The sequence below is a fragment of the Bufo bufo genome, chromosome 6, assembly GCF_905171765.1.
Source record: "Bufo bufo chromosome 6, aBufBuf1.1, whole genome shotgun sequence".
Taxonomy (NCBI): domain Eukaryota; kingdom Metazoa; phylum Chordata; class Amphibia; order Anura; family Bufonidae; genus Bufo; species Bufo bufo.
In genome coordinates this window covers 319,909,519-319,927,078 of record NC_053394.1, presented here as the reverse complement: position 1 = coordinate 319,927,078, position 17,560 = coordinate 319,909,519, and the positions used below count along the sequence as shown (strand labels likewise).

The 17,560-nt window shown below is 39.4% G+C and overlaps 1 protein-coding gene across 1 annotated transcript in view; it reads left to right on the top strand.

Annotated features, from left to right (window-relative positions):
* The first annotated feature begins 413 nt into the window (after nt 1–413).
* LOC121004187 (membrane primary amine oxidase-like) overlaps nt 414–17,560 on the top strand; it is a 28,601-nt gene continuing 11,454 nt past the window's right edge. Inside the window, exons 1-3 of the mRNA XM_040436333.1 lie at nt 414–2,116; nt 4,781–5,066; nt 6,079–6,208. Coding sequence (XP_040292267.1) covers nt 526–2,116; nt 4,781–5,066; nt 6,079–6,208 — 2,007 coding nt within the window. The 5' untranslated portion in view covers nt 414–525. The remainder of the gene's footprint in view (nt 2,117–4,780; nt 5,067–6,078; nt 6,209–17,560) is intronic.

The window sequence follows — 17,560 nt, the reverse complement described above, 5'->3', positions numbered from 1 at the left end:
AATTGTAATAATGCATTATAGCCAACGAGAGGAAATTTAAAAATAAATCGATTTAATACAGTTTCAATTTAAAGTATAGTATAACATACATTTTTCTAAAGTGTTATATTATAGAACAGGGATCAGCAACCTTCAGCATTCCAGCTGCTGTGAAACTACAACTCCTAGCATGCAAACAGGCTCGGCTGTTTTCACAACTCACATAGAAGTAAATGGAGAATGTAGTGGGGAGTTGTAGTTTCAGAACATCTGGAGTGCCGGAGGTTGCTGATCCCTGTTATCTTATTGGATTTCAGAAAAATTGCTTTGCCAAAATAGTTTCCAAGAGTCCTTTAAATTAAAAACATCCATGTTAGCCTCTTGAAACTGGGAACTAAGCCTAATTCAGTATGGTTTTCTGCTATATTAAGAATTCTCCGCCTTCTTTGTCATATGTTACACAACCGTTTGTATTTTAGAATACTTGTGCTTTGTGTTTGAAGGACTTCTTTCTTCCTTCTAAGCACATATTCTTTCCTCGTTATCATGAACCTGAAAGCTGTGCTTATTGTTTTGGCTGTGGCACTGGTAACTATCTTGGCACTGGTTTCTGTTTTACTGTCGGGAGCAGGAAAGTCTACAGAAAGCTGTTCTTCTAAACCGCAGCATGGAAATCTTAAATCCAATGTGGCACAACAGAAAAGTGACAAAGCCTCAGTATTTTCCGACCTGACACCAGAAGAGTTCTCTGCAACTGTTGACTACCTGAAAAAAAATCTAGGCAAGAACTTCATCAATGCAGCTGATGCAAAACCTACAGAAAATTGTATTTACTATGTTGATATTAAATACCCCCCAAAACAACAGGTACTAAATTACTTAGATCGAGGGGGAGAAAATCCTAAACGGGAAGCTCTTGCTGTTGTTTTCTTTGGAGATCAAGAGGAACCTAACATTACAGAATATGTGGTAGGTCCCCTTCCCAATCCATCGTACTACCATGACATCACATTGGAAAAATACAAAGAAAAACTTCCTTATTACCGCCGTCCTATGATTGGTAAAGAGTATGTTGATGCTTATGATTTAGTGTATCAAAATGAATTTTCTATGGCACCAACTTTTTTAAAAGCCCTTGGGTATGATGGATCCAATTTTGCTGCTCTTACCACAGTTCCAAGAGGTTTCAAATCTGGAGATAGAAGCACCTGGTTTGTTTTATTTCTTAAAGTGGAAGAAAGCTGTTTTGCTGTCCAACCAGTTGGACTGGAGATACTTCTGGACCACAAAAGTATGGATATCTCAAAGTGGAAAGTAACAAAAGTCTTCTACAATGGTGCTTACTTCTTGAATATGGCTGATCTGGAGAAACAATTCAATGCAGGGAAAGTTGAAGTAATAGAAATTAAAAACGTTAAAACAGAAAATGATATTGGCTCTATGATCCCAAAGGTCCCTACTCAACCTGGAGCACCCTTGCAATTCAACCCAGCTGGTCATCGGTACACAGTCCATAAGAACCAAGTTACTTTCCAATCATGGAGCTTTACATATGGCATGAATGTAAACTCTGGTTTGCGCCTTTTTGATATCCGATTTAACAATGAACGGATTGCATATGAAATTAGTACTCAAGAAGCAATTGCAATTTATGGCTCTAATGCACCAGGGGGGATGATCACCAGATACCTGGATGGCAGCTTTGGAATTGGAAGATTCTCATTCGAATTAGTAAGGGGTGTTGATTGTCCTTATCTTGCCACTTATATTGATGCTCATTATCTAATGGAATCTGAAACCCCTGACACAAATAAGAATGCCATATGCATTTTTGAACAAAACTTGGGTGTACCCCTTAGACGACACTATTCCAATATGCACTCCATGTATTATGGAGGACTCCCCAGCACTGTTTTGATTGTCCGAGCCGTTTCAACTCTCATTAATTATGATTATGTTTGGGATTTCATCTTCTATCAAAATGGAGTCATTGAAGCAAAAATGCATGCTACAGGATATATCAGCTCTTCTTTCTACTTTGCGGATGGAAAGGAGTATGGCTCAAGAGTTGGAGAACATACATTGGGAACACTTCACACACATTTTATCAATTACAAAGTGGATTTAGATGTTGGAGGTAAGACATATGTATATGTATTTTAGGAGTTCAAATCTTATACCTTCTACCCCAGGCCAGTTTTCACCTTCCTGCACAGGCCATTTTTTGCAAATCTGACATGTGTCACTTTATGTGGTAATAACTTTGGAACACTTTTACTTATCCAAGCCATTTTGAGATTATTTTCTCGTGACACATTATACTTCATGACAGTCATAAATTTGAGTCAATATATTTCACCTTTATTTATAAAAAAAAGGCAATATTTACCCAGAATTTAGAAAAATTTGCAATTTCAGTTTCTCTGCCCTTCAAAACAGAAAGTGATCATAAAATATTTATAACTTAACATTTCCCATATGTCTACTTTATGTTGGCATAATTTTGAAAATGTCATTTTATTTTTAGGAAGTTACTAAATTCACTTTTTTGGCACATTTTTTTTTCTGCCGATCATCTTGTGCAGGGGCTCATTTTTTGCAGGAAGAGTGGACGTTTTTATTAGTACCATTCTTGGGTACATATGATTTTTTGATCATTCAATATTACACTTTATGGGGCAAGGTGACAAAAAAAATGGTTGTTTTGGCAGTTTTCATTTAAATTTTTTTTTACGGCATTCACCTGTAGGGGTAGGTCATGTGATATTTTTATTGAGCAAGTCATTACGGACCTGGAAATACCTAATATGTATTCTTTTTTTTTTTTTATTTAAGTTTTACACAATTAAAACATTTTTGAAACAAAAAAAATTATGTTTTAGTATCTCCATATTCTGAGAGCAATAGTTTTTATTTTTTTGGGCAATTGTCTTATGTAGGGGCTCATTTTTTGCAGGATTAGGTGATGGTTTGATCAGTACTAATTTGGGGTGCATATGACTTTTTGATCGTTTGGTATTACTTTTTGTGATGTAAGATGACAAAAATTGCTTTTCTGGCTCAGTTTTTATTTATTTATTTTGCAGTGTTCACCTGAGTGGTTAGGTCATGTGATATTTTTATAGAGCAGCTCGTTACAGATGTGGAAAAACCTAATATGTATACTTATTTTTATGTATTTAAGTTTTACACAATAAAAGCATTTTTGAAACCCAAAAAATGATGTTTTAGAGTCATAGTTTTTTTTTGGCCAATTGTCTTATGTAGGGGCTAATTTTTTTTACGATGGTGACGATTTGATTATTTGATTGGTACTATTTTAGGGTGCATATGACTTTTTACATATTACACTTTTTGTGATGTAAGGTGACAAAAAAATTGCTTTTTTTGGCAGTTTTTTTTTACGGTGTTCACCTGAGGGGTTAGGTCATGTGATGTTTTTATACAGCTGGTTGTGACGGATGCGGCGATACCTAATATGTCAACCTATTTTTTTTTATTTCACTTTAACGTGATAAAAGCGTTTTTGAAACAAAAAATCATGTTTAGTGTCTCCATATTCTGAGAGTCATACTTTTTTTTTTTTTGGGCGATTGTCTTATGTAGGGGTTAATTTTTTGCGGGATGAGGTGACGGTTTGATTGGTACTATTTTAGGGTAGATTATGTGATTTATAGAGCTGCTCGTTACAGATGAAGCGATACCTAATATGTGTGTTTTTTCTTTTTTTTTCTTTTATTATTTATTTGTTTTATTCTTTTTTCTTTTATTTTTTATTATAAACTTGAAACTTTATTTATAAAATTTATTTTTAAAACTTTATAAATAAAACTTAAAAACTTAATTTTTTTATTATAAAAAAAACTTTCTATACCACGGTCAGAGCTGACTGCGGCATAGAAAGGGTTACAGCAGGGGCCTATCAGTGACTACCGGGTCCCCGCACTGATCGGGCACGCATTGGAGTGTTGCCCGCCCGATCAGCATGACGTAATAGTACATCAAATTGCGGTAGGTCACATCCCACTATGATGTACTATTATGTCATATGTCGCGAAGGGGTTAAATGCTGTTATAAGTAGTATGCATGGTTTCACTATATCATAGCATGAAATTTTGTGTTTAGGAATCTATGAAATGTCATATGTGATTATAGGGGTATTTAAATTATCCTTTTTGTTAGAATTGCTCTAAATAATAAACAAATTACAAAGTATCCTCCTGCTGGCACCTACAGTGATCAACTATCTGTGGCCTGGCAGTAAAGCTGTTCATACAAATTAAATATTTGTCAGCTGAATCCACCCGCCATTTTGGCAGGAGGGGCTGAACACCTAATATGTATGAGGTCTCCCACTTCCTCCAGCAATGCAGGAGAATGCCCGTGGGCAGGGAAAGGGTGGGCCCCCAGGCCCATCTCATTTATCATTTTCTACACCTGTTTTAGGCGTAGAAAATAGTCTAAATCTACGACATAACTACATAACTTAGGCGGATGAACCGCCAGGCTTTATGAATGTCTCCCATTGTGTATGCTTGACAATACCTTTTTGTAAGACAGGTCCCCCACAAATAAGTTTGTCAATTAGTGCCCTACTGCTGTAATCTGTGAGGAACCTGGGGAAATGTTTATTGTGATTTTGCAATGCTATTGTGGAGCAGCTAAAGACACGCTATGGGTCAAACACTTGACATACTATCATATCTTTTCTGTTAATCCAGCATGGTTAATTTTTTGCACGCTAGGAGTTTAAGCTATAGTTTTAATTGCGGACTATAATATATTACTTTGTTTTAATAGGAGTTGAAAACTCAGTTATGACTCAAGATATGCAGTTTAATCCTGTGAATATACCATGGCAACCAGAGGTCAAGATACAGCGTCCAAAGGTGGTACGAAGCATACTAGAGACAGAGAACCAAGCAGCATTTGAACTGCACGCCAAGGCACCACGTTATATCCACTTCTCAAGCAACACAACTAACAAATGGGGTCATCCTCGTTCCTACAGGGTCCAGATTTTCAGCTTTGCTGGTGACTTCTTGCCAGAAGAAAGTCCAGTTGAGAAAGCAATGGGATGGGCACGGTGAGAAAACAGAGTTTTGATTCTATGATTGAAAGAGATCTCATTGCAAATATTAACGTAAGGTGTATACTACCTGTTGCTGTCACTCCACTGTGGAGCTACTTCGAGGTTGTCCAAATAGCAGTTACCTAATCGTTATTAATATGACCAGCATTAATCAGGTTTTCAGTGCAGTTTACCAGCCACCTGCATCCTATTTACAGATTTCCAGTCTACTGATGGACTGAAAGAAGCTATGTGCAATTGAAATTTCCTGTAGTACAGCACAGAACCTTTGTGGCCATAAACATTGGCAGAACCTGTTATTTTCCATTGGAAAAGAATATGTTAAGTGTATGGTGGTGTGCCAACTCTCCCACAACAGATGGTCTTGGGGAAAAGAAGAATCAAACATGTTGGATTTCAGCATATCCAATCCTTTGTTCTCACGGGAGACAAGCCTCTGCCAGGGGTGTCTGGCAGCAGCGTACTTAACTCTCCACGCTGAGAACCAAGTGTGCATGTGTATTGTGAGCAATTAGCTGTTGGTTGAACAAGCATTCAACCAATAGTTGTTTAAGATGTATGGCCACCTTCACAGTTGGCATCATACATCGACAACATATTAGAAGATTGCATTTATAGTCCATGAGTGGGGAAATCAAGAGACAAATGCTTGTGACATGAGGCTTCCCTAGCAACTATAGCGATGGTGGCAAGTGGTTCAACTCCACTATCAGACATTGGTGGCATGCCCTAGCATCAAATCACTAATACCTCTGAGTTGTACTACAAAATGTCAATGATAACTACAGTGATCTGTAATTGTGATAATAATAGTTGTCAGTCACCATACAGAATACTGATATAACTTCTCTTTATTTGTATAAAATTAGGTCTTTCTAGATGCTCAGGACTTTGGTACACTTCAAATTCACAAAACTCCACTGTGTTCAGCATAAGAATACAGGAGCTATGACACTGTGACCGGTTAACCATGTGATATTTTATCTATAATCTCATAATTTTTAAGGTACAAGTTGGCAGTGACCAAACGTAAGGATGAAGAGGCTGAAAGTAGTTCCATTTACAATCAAAATGATCCTTGGAGTCCTAGTGTGAAGTTCTCTGATTTTATAAATAATGAGGCTATACAAAACCAGGTAAGGAAACTAAAACATGAGTATTACACTATATGAATCCATCTGAGCATTAGACACATAGACACTTTAGATAACACAGGATGCACCATTCTCAATAGGTGATGGTCACAGCTCATCTCCTCCCCTTATCCGCACAATGATGTTTGCACTAATCACAGAGCATGCCTAGAACATTCTCCCATAGAAGTCAATGACTCGCCTGTGGTTCCTGTGGTCCATGTGGCTGCTCTAAAGCCTATCTCTAAATTCTCAGGCAAGATGGCTGCCCCTATCATCATGTATAGAAACTAAAATAAAAATCTAGAATCATAAAATATAACGAGATGAAAAAGTATATTTCTCAGTATCTGGCTTTAATTAGTAAAAGAAAATCTAGGTGACACATTCCCTTTAAAGTAATAGACCGGTTAGATAGGGGATAACTATTAGTTCAGTAGTGGTTCAGCTGCACTTAGCATTTGTGCTGCCTTTTATCTCTATGAGACTACTGGAGATATTTATTTGACTTACTTTTATAGCACTGATATATTCTGCAGAACTTTAATGAAATTATCATCACTCACTGTCCCCAGTGGGGCTTATAATCTAAATTCTCTATCAGTATGCATTTGGAATGTGGGAAGAAACCAGAGTAACTAGAGGAAACCTACACAAACATGGGGAGAATATACATATGTCCATGGTCATAGTTGAACCTAGAATTCTAGCACTGCAAAGTACCAGTGCTAACCACTAATCCACCATGCTGCCTGCAAAGCTCGATAGCTAAGTAACAAATGCTCCATCAGGCCCATATAAAATTAATGGATCTACAGTACAGTGTACATGATCAACTGGCAGTTTCATTAATTTCGTAGGTTCTCATGATTAGTATTTATCAGTATCTGATTTTAAGTAATAAAAGAAAATTTAGGCCACACATTTGATTATGTAAAGTGCATTAGTATTCTCTCTGCCTGGCCTGTATTGGGGTTTAAAAGTGAATTTGCTGAGGCAAACCATCCACCGCTGTTCCAGGGCCCCCAACTTGGCTATGCCCAGGTGAACCAAGGGATTGTCAGTGAGCAAAGGGAACTCTGCCCCAGTTAGCAGATGTCAGCAAACTTCTCGGTCACTGCCCAGACCAAAGCCAGAAGCTCCAATTTTAAAAAGCTATAATTCTCAGGATTTTTCTTGCTCTCGTGTAGTGTCCTACTCACGTACAGTATGCAATCACCTGTACTCATCCTTCATGCACCTGAGTGAGCACTGCACCCAATCCTTCAATCTCCCATCTGTCTGTAACACAAAGGGCTTGGTGAAGTCAGCATAGGCCAGTATGGGAGCACTAGTCAACAATTTCTTCAATTCTCAGAAGGCTCGATCAGCTTCCACACTCCAAAGGAGGACTCTGTTTTTATCTCCCGAGGAGAACCTCCAGCAATCAGGGCATACAAAGGTGTGGCCACCTTAGCGAAGTCCTTGATAAACCTTCAGTAGTAATTGATTAACCCTAGGAAGGACCGTAATTCGCTACCTTTGGTAGGCACTGGCCACTGTTGCACAGCTCGAGCCCATGTGTTGGACCCTCTCTTTGGAAACCCTATGCCCCAAGTACTTGAGACTGTCCCTGAACAGGTGATAGCTGTGGGGTTTTAGCTTCAACCCATCCTCTTCCAACTGGGTATGGACTCGAGGTCGAATCACTCCAGATGCTCCTCAAATGTGAAAGAGATTATGATAATGTCATCAAGATAAATAAGCAGGTTCTATGATTTAGCTCTCCCAAGCATAGCTCCATTAGACTCTGAAATGTAGCAGGAGCATTATTCAGTCCAAAGGGCATTCTCAGAAACACATACAATCCCATAGATGAAGATAAACGTTGTCTTCTCCCTGTCCTTTTCTGCAACTGGCACTTTCCAATACCCACTGGCCAGATTGAGGGTGGAGAAGTAGTGTCCCAATGCCGCCAATGACATTTTATTTGGGGAAGTGAATAGGCATCCCTCACGGTAGAAGCATTCAGGTGCCGATAATTGACACAAAATCGTATAGTCCCATCCTTCTTCTTGACCAATACAATTGGAGACGCCCAAGGACTTTTACTGGGCCAAAACACTTGACTCTACTACATCTGCTTGAGTACAGTTTTTACTTCTTGATATAGTGCCAGTGGGATCTACCGATAGCGTTGTCGGATGGGAGTCGACTCCCCTTTCAGTCCCGAAATTTCAGTCTGCACTGTACACTGTTTAAGTGTTTTCTGCAGGGCTACCTGTGGGGGTTTCTGGTTTGGGGCTCCTTTCCAGTACTGGAGTCCCAGCTCTTGCGCCATCAACAAGTCGAGTTCCCGTAGCATGTTCATGCCGAAGATTACAGGTACCCTTCTCTTTCATGGTCTGGCCCCAAACCTTAATGTCTGCACACATAACCCCAGTTTGTCGAATGGTAAGGTTGTTGTGCATCCCCTCAACAAACAGCAGCTGGGAAGTGGGCCTCCAAGGCAGGCCTGGTAATAGTGGTGACCTGAAACCCAGTATCAATCAAACAGGACAGTTTAACTCCATTTAACTTAGCTTTGATGATTGGGCTCTCTCCTACTAAATCCATAGCTTCTATGGTGTCTCCTGTGATTCGCCCCTCATAGGTGATGTTAGTTTAAATCCTCTTGACGTTTTTCAAAACCCCGGTGCAGACAGTTTCTAGCTTGGTGAGCTTCCTGGTGGCAAGTCCAACATCTTCTCTTGCAGATAGTGGTTTCTGGTCTAACTGTGGCCTTCTCAGTCCGGGTGGCTCGTTGTTTTGGATCCGCGTAACCACCTTTTCCTCTAATTTATTCAATGCGGCAAGTATCCCTTTCATTGCTTCCTCTAGTGAAGGCATTCTAGCCTCTAAATTGCTCCCTTTATCAAGAGCAGTTTCTACCTGCGAGGCTGCCATCAATGTTTTATTCTACTCCTCCTTCTCTAGGATAATGGCCTCTCAAATTATCCCATGTAAGATCAGCTGCAGCTCCAATTTCAGTCTTTCTCTAAGGGTCCTCTTCAATGGTTCGCTTCTGAGACCCAGAATAAATTAATCAAGTATTACTATTTCAGCATTGGTGAAGGAGCCTGCTTTTCTTCCTTTTTCTGTAGTGCAGCCATCAGCTCCTGCAGTCCATTTGTATACTGCGCTAAAGTCTCATCCTCTTTCTGCAGCCTAGTGAAGAACTTCTTTCTTAACACTACTTCAGAAGATACATCACCATACACATCCTCTGGTAAACTCAGAATCTGTTCAAAGGTCTGTCTGTGTCTGGCCGGCTGTAACATCACGGTTTTCCTAGCCTCACAATATAGCGTGCTCAAAGCGAATTCTGTCTTGAAGTGCTGCACCACATTACATAGTCTGACTGCTCCATCCAGTCTCTCCTTCCAGTCTTTCAACAATACAGGGAGTGCAGAATTATTAGGCAAATGAGTATTTTGACCACATCATCCTCTTTATGCATGTTGTCTTACTCCAAGCTGTATAGGCTCGAAAACCTACTACCAATTAAGCATATTAGGTGATGTGCATCTCTGTAATGAGAAGGGGTGTGGTCTAATGACATCAACACCCTATATTAGGTGTGCATAATTATTAGGCAACTTCCTTTCCTTTGGCAAAATGGGTCAAAAGAAGGACTTGACAGGCTCAGAAAAGTCAAAAATAGTGAGATATCTTGCAGAGGGATGCAGCACTCTTAAAATTGCAAAGCTTCTGAAGCGTGATCATTGAACAATCAAGCGTTTCATTCAAAATAGTCAACAGGGTCGCAAGAAGCGTGTGGAAAAACCAAGGCGCAAAATAACTGCCCATGAACTGAGAAAAGTCAAGCGTGCAGCTGCCAAGATGCCACTTGCCACCAGTTTGGCCATATTTCAGAGCTGCAACATCACTGGAGTGCCCAAAAGCACAAGGTGTGCAATACTCAGAGACATGGCCAAGGTAAGAAAGGCTGAAAGACGACCACCACTGAACAAGACACACAAGCTGAAACGTCAAGACTGGGCCAAGAAATATCTCAAGACTGATTTTTCTAAGGTTCTATGGACTGATGAAATGAGAGTGAGTCTTGATGGGCCAGATGGATGGGCCCGTGGCTGCATTGGTAAAGGGCAGAGAGCTCCAGTCCGACTCAGACGCCAGCAAGGTGGAGGTGGAGTACTGGTTTGGGCTGGTATCATCAAAGATGAGCTTGTGGGGCCTTTTCGGGTTGAGGATGGAGTCAAGCTCAACTCCCAGTCCTATTGCCAGTTTCTGGAAGACACCTTCTTCAAGCAGTGGTACAGAAAGAAGTCTGCATCCTTCAAGAAAAACATGATTTTTATGCAGGACAATGCTCCATCACACGCGTCCAAGTACTCCACAGCGTGGCTGGCAAGAAAGGGTATAAAAGAAGAAAATCTAATGACATGGCCTCCTTGTTCACCTGATCTGAACCCCATTGAGAACCTGTGGTCCATCATCAAATGTGAGATTTACAAGGAGGGAAAACAGTACACCTCTCTGAACAGTGTCTGGGAGGCTGTGGTTGCTGCTGCACGCAATGTTGATGGTGAACAGATCAAAACACTGACAGAATCCATGGATGGCAGGCTTTTGAGTGTCCTTGCAAAGAAAGGTGGCTATATTGGTCACTGATTTGTTTTTGTTTTGTTTTTGAATGTCAGAAATGTATATTTGTGAATGTTGAGATGTTATATTGGTTTCACTGGTAAAAATAAATAATTGAAATGGGTATATATTTGTTTTTTGTTAAGTTGCCTAATAATTATGCACAATAATAGTCACCTGCACACACAGATATCCCCTAAAATAGCTAAAACTAAAAACAAACTAAAAACTACTTCCAAAAATATTCAGCTTTGATATTAATGAGTTTTTTGGGTTCATTGAGAACATGGTTGTTGTTCAATAATAAAATTAATCCTCAAAAATACAACTTGCCTAATAATTCTGCACTCCCTGTACATTTGCGCCATTAAACTTCGGGAGGTGACTAAGCAAGGTTCCCACTGAAACTTCACGTTAATTCTACGTCCATCCTGCCGACTACACCACTTGTAAAGTGCAGGACACGTGTAGGAAACTGGGAGTGGTTTTTTTTTAAGATAGGATTTTACTGTAAAATTGGCAGTAAATAACAGATAACACTTAGAACAGAGGAAAGTAATATTCAGCAAATAACTCTGGGTTAACCCTCTCTTTGGCCGCACACTTGTGTGAGGGGAGTTTCCCTCTCCCTCACACGTCATCCCTCAGGGTATAGCAACGAACAATGTCTCTTAAACAATAACTAAGACACTAGGAGCTGACTCTGAAATGACATTGTGTCTAACAAACTTAAAGAACATATATTCCCTGTCCTGGGGAATGCTACGCTCACCGTTGCTGACTTCCTGTGCATCTCACTATGGCTGACGGCCCTCACTAGGTCCTCTCAGGACTCCCTGGTAGTGATGAGCGAACTTGTGTTTCAAGTTCGGAGTACAAGGTTCGGGTTATCTAAGAATTAGGTAATAATTATCCTGCCGCTTGCTATCTCCTGCTGTATCCTTAGCTGCAGTGCCGTAGCAGATTCGCACAAACTGCTACCAAGTGCAAAAGCTTAAAATCAATATCAATGACACCGTTTTCCCTCAACCTTCCACATTACACTACTACACAGTAGGGGTGTCACAGACTGGTTTGCTTAACGCTAGAGCTGCCGTTACCTACTTAGAAGAAACTGCCGTTACCTGTCTCCTAACGCTTGTTCCGTGACTTCTTTCTCCTTTATGCTGTAGTTCGAAGTAGTACTGAGTACTTGGTTGGGGTTGTTTGTTTCACGGTACGCGCCCCGGCCGGTGGCGCGACGCCGTTTCTACAAATTGTACTTAGGGTTCTCACAAGTGGATAGTGACGTCATTGTTCCAGCTACGGATCGTAGCTAGTAACAAAATTCCTAACAGCGCGTTCCAGACAGTACGCTGTCCTTCATCAGGTAAAGAGGAATATGGTGATACTCCTGAGTGCTCAGTACTTATACCCTCTAGCGATCTCACCTTAACTCTTTCTATCCTGTCTTAAGTTCTAATTTGCCTGCAGTGAGATCTACTGCTTAAGTATATTTATCTGCCGCTATAGTGCTTTTCTCATTCAAATGCAAACAACTCTATCTCCGAGTTTAACCCTCCGGGTGCCAAGCTATTCATATTAAAAATCCATTTAGTTTCCACTCGGGACATACTTTTTATCAGATTTCCCCCTCTTTTTGGTAATCTCACAAATTCTATTCCACAAAAGGTGGACCCATAAAATTTCCCTTCATGCTTTTCCTTGTAATGTTTAGACAGTGGATGTCCTTCAAACTTTCTATTGATGTAATATATATATGTTCTCCCACCCTTTTTCTTAATTGTCTTTTAGTACGGCCAATGTACATCTAGTTGCAGGAGCCTGTGATGGCATATATTACCCCCAACTGTTACATGTAATGAACCCTTTGATGTCTTCTTTGTAGGTGCTATTGATGTTTTTTATACACGTCTGTGTTTTGTTATTACTGGACGCTCTGCACCCTACACATTTCTTACACGGGAAGAATCCATTATGTTGGCCTATGCCTTTATAGTGATCTTTATTATCATCATTTTTGTTTTTATTGTTTTTATTTCTATTTGTATTTTTCTCTTGTTTAGTAATGCAACTATTGGTGTCTGCCAACATATTGCCTAGGTTTTTAGCTTCCCGATAAATAAATCTGGGCTTCTTGGGGATCAATTCCCTCACTATTTTGTCTTCCCTCAGGATGTCCCAATGTTTTCTCACAATTTTTTTAAAGAGACTCACTTGGCCATTGTACGGTAAAATAAGAGGTGGGATTATTATGTCCTCTTCCTCCTTCGTTTTGGACTTCTCTCTAGTAAAGTTTATCTATCTAGCTGTCCCACTTTCTTTTGAGTTATCAGTTTGGCCACGTTGTATCCTTTTGTTTCAAAATATCTCTGTAGATCTTCAGCTTCCCTTTCATATTCTGCTAGTTCGGTACAATTTCTTTTGAAAGGTGGAAACTGACTTCTTGTAATGTTATCTAACCACTGAGGCAGGTGACAACTCTCTTTGGAGATAAAACTATTGGCGTCAGTAGATTTATTAAAAGTCTTTGTGTGTATCTTATTCCCCTCAATAAAAACAGTCAAGTCTAGAAAATTTATCTCTCGCTTGCTAAAAATCTGTGTAAATTCTAAAAAGAACTCATTTTTATTAATCTCATTAAAAATTCCTGTAGTTTTTCTTCTCCTCCCTTCCATATAAAAATAACATCATCGATAAAACGCCACCAGAGGACAAAGTTCGCCCGGAACTCGCCGTCAGGATGTATGGTCTGATGTTCCCACCATCCCACATATAGATTTGCGAACCCCGCTATGAACCTCGTCCCTTCGCGGTCACCCATGTCTGGAGGTAAAAATAATCATCATATTTTAAAAAAAATTCCTTTGTAAAATAAACATAATGCATTCCCCTATGAACTCTATCAGTGTTTCTGGCATTTCCCCTTTCTTTTTAGGAAGAATTTTGCCGCCTCACATCCTTTTTGGTTCTCAATTACTGTATAAAGGGATTTTACATCTAATGTTCCTATTATATAGCCCTCTTCCCACTTTGTTTCATTCAGGACTTGTAATATATGGTTAGTGTCCTTTAAGTATGTGGGGAGAGATTGTGCATAGCGTTGTAACTGTTCATCCACATACCTAGAAAGGGCACTAGTGAGACACTCTATGCCCGATACAATGAGCCTTCCTGGTGTTTTTTTTGTATCCTTATGAATTTTTGGATTATGATAAAATGCGGCTATTTTTGGGTGTGTTACATTAATAAATAAAGCCTCCTCCTTTTTCAGGAGACCCTGGTTTCTTACTTTTAGCACTAATTCTTTTAACTCCTTTTTATATATTTCAGTTGGATCTTTTTTTAGCAGTTTATATGTTCAGCTATCACTTAGTATGTTTTTTGCCTCTTTGTGGTAGCCTTCTTTGTTCATTATAACAATTCCCCCACCTTTATCCGCGGGGCGGATGGAATTATTATTTTCCTGCATAGATACATTTTGGTTTTCTCAACTTCCTTATTTACTTTGTTACCTGCGTCATAAAGGTGTTAAAGGCCGCTGAATACTCTTGTAATGGATGATATTTTGATTTACATTTGATATCTGTATGTTTGAATATACAGTGGATATAAAAAGTCTACACACTCCTGTTAAAATGTCAGGCTTCTGTGATGTAAAAAAATTAGACAAAGATAAATCATTTCAGAACTTTTTCCACCTTTAATGTGACCTATAAACTGTACAACTTAATTGAAAAACAAATTGAAATCTTTTAGGTAGAGGGAAGAAAAAATATAAAAATAAAATAATATGGTTGCATAATACTTTGTTGAAGCACCTTTTGATTTTATTACAGCACTCAGTCTTTTTGGGTATGAGTCTATCAGCATGGCACATTTTGACTTGGCAAGATTTGCCCACTCTTCTTTGCAAAAACACTCCAAATCTCTCAGATTGCGAGGGCATCTCCTGTGCACAGCGCTCTTCAGATCACCCAACAGATTTTCAATCGGATTTAGGTCTGGGCTCTGGCTGGGCCATTCCAAAACTTTAATCTTCTTCTGTTAAAGCCATTCCTTTGTTGATTTGGATGTATGCTTTGGGTCGTTGTCATGCTGAAAGACAAAGTTCCTCTTCATGTTCTGAGCTTTCTAGCAGAAGCCTGAAGGTTTTGTGCCAATATTGACTGGTATTTGGAACTGTTCATAATTCCCTCTAGCTTAACTAAGGTCCCAGTTCCAGCTGAAGAAAAACAGCCCCAAAGCATGATGCTGCCACCACCATGCTTTACTGTGGGTATGGTGTTCTTTTGGTGATGTGCAGTGTTGTTTTTGTGCCAAACATATCTTTTGGAATTATGGCCAAAATGTTCAACCTTGGTTTCATCAGACCATAACACCTTTTCCCACATGCTTTTGGGAGACTTCAGATGTGTTTTTGCAAAATGTAGCCTGGCTTGGATGTTTTTCTTCATAAGAAAAGGCTTTCGTCTTGCGACTCTACCCCATAGCCCAGACATATGAAGAATATGGGAGATTGTTGTCACATGTACCACACAGCCAGTACTTGCCAGATATTCCTGCAGCTCCTTTAATGTTGCTGTTGGCCTCTTTGTAGCCTCCCAGACCAGTTTTCTTCTCGTCTATTCATAAATTTTGGAGAGACATCCAGTTCTTGGTAATGTCACTGTTGTGCCATATTTTCTCCACTTTATGATGACTGTCTTCACTGTGTTCCACGGACCAGAAAAGTCATGTGAATGGACCCTAAGAAAATTTCAGGAAAGACCAACTAGAGCAGCTGAACTTTATTTGGAGTTAATCAGAGGCACTGTAAATGATGGCAGGTGTATGCTGACTCCTATTTAACATGATTTTGAATGTGATTGCTTAATTCTGAACACCGCTACATCCCCAGTTGCACACCTATGCAACCACATTATTATTATTTTTTTTTCTTCCCTCCACATAAAAGATTTCAGTTTGTTTTTCAATTGAGTTGTACAGTTTATAGGTCACATTAAAGGTGGAAACAGTTCTGAAATGATTTATCTTTGTCTCGTTTTTTTTTACAGCACAGAAACCTGACAATTTAACAGGGGTGTGAAAAAGTTTTATATATTTTTTATTTTATGCACTTATATAGTGCTTCTATATTCCGCAGCGCTTTACAGACATTAGCATCCAACTGTCCCCAATAGGGGTCACAATCTAATCCACTGTAGATTCAATTGGAGATATTTGTGTTCTCTCTCCTCCCTCCGCTTTCTTTATATTTTTCTTTTTTTTTCTTTTTTTAAAAATATTTTTCCAATGCTAGTTTTCTCATAAATCTTCTTAATCCTATAAACTCTTCAAACTTGTTAAAGAATCCTATAGGGGCAAATTTGAGACCTCTCTCTAATATATTCCGCTCCATGTCAGTAAGTTGGTGTTTGCTCAAGTTGTATATTTTTTGAGACAGGCCTTCCTTCATATATCTATGTGTTAATGATTTTTTCTTTTTGGAGAGTTCCCCCCCCCCCACCACCCTATATCTTCTTTTTTGTTTGTGTTTTTTCTGACCTGAAAAAAATCCTGTTTTACTGTCTTTTTTTATCCTGTGTTTTCCTGCCATTTTTGGTTCTTTTTCTTTATCCTGCTGTTTTTTCTTTTCTGTATTCTCTCCTCTCTCAGTTGGTTCCCTTTTCTTCTCTTTGGTAATTCTCCTCTCCTTCCCCATATCTATCTTAGTTGAGTTTGTTCTGGGGTCTCCTCCTCTATTTCTATTTGGTCATTCGTGACCTGTCTCGGGGGATTATACCGGTGGGGATTTCAGGATTGTTGTTTCTGTACTCATCCTTATTTCTATTAATAATTAATAAAACGGTAGTTAGAGGGACACGCGGATTAGAGTCTATTGTTTCATCATGCTCACTATACATAGTATATATTGAGCTCCTATCTTCTTGATCCTTGGTTACTTCAGGAGTGCATTCATCTATAGTTTTAAATGAGTTTTCAGTCTCCATTAATTCATTCTCACTATTATGTATCATATTCACTGTATTTCTCATGTTCCCGATTGGCAGGGAGTCTCTCATGAATTTCCTCTTTTTTTTTTCTCCTTTATTTCCTCTTCTTTTATTTGGATTCTTCTTTTTATGTTGTTAACCAGGGTTAAACTCGGGGATAGAGTTGTTTGCATTTGAATGAGAAAAGCACTATAGCGGCAGATAAATATACTTAAACAGTAGATCTCACTGCAGGCAAATTAGAACTTAAGACAGGATAGAAAGAGTTAAGGTGGGATCGCTAGAGGGTATAAGTACTGAGCACTCAGGAGTATCACCATATTCCTCTTTACCTGATAAAGGACAGCGTACTGTCCGAAATGCAATGTTAGGAATTTTGGTACTAGCTACGATCCACAGCTGGAACAGTGTTAATAGTAATACAATTTATAGAAATGGCGTCGCGCCACCGGACGGGGCGCGGACCGTAAAACATACAACCCCAACCAAGTACCCAGTACTACTTCGAACTACAGCATAAAGGAGAAAGCAGTCACGGAACAAGCGCTAGAAGACAGGTAACGGCAGTTTCTTCTAAGTAAGTAACGGCAGCTCTATCGTTAAGCCAACCAGTCTGTGACACCCCTACTGTGTAGTAGTGTAATGTGGAAGGTTGAGGTAAGCGCGGTGTCATTGATATTGATTTTATCTAAGAACTACATTATGGATTCCGCTACCACGGACCATAACGGAA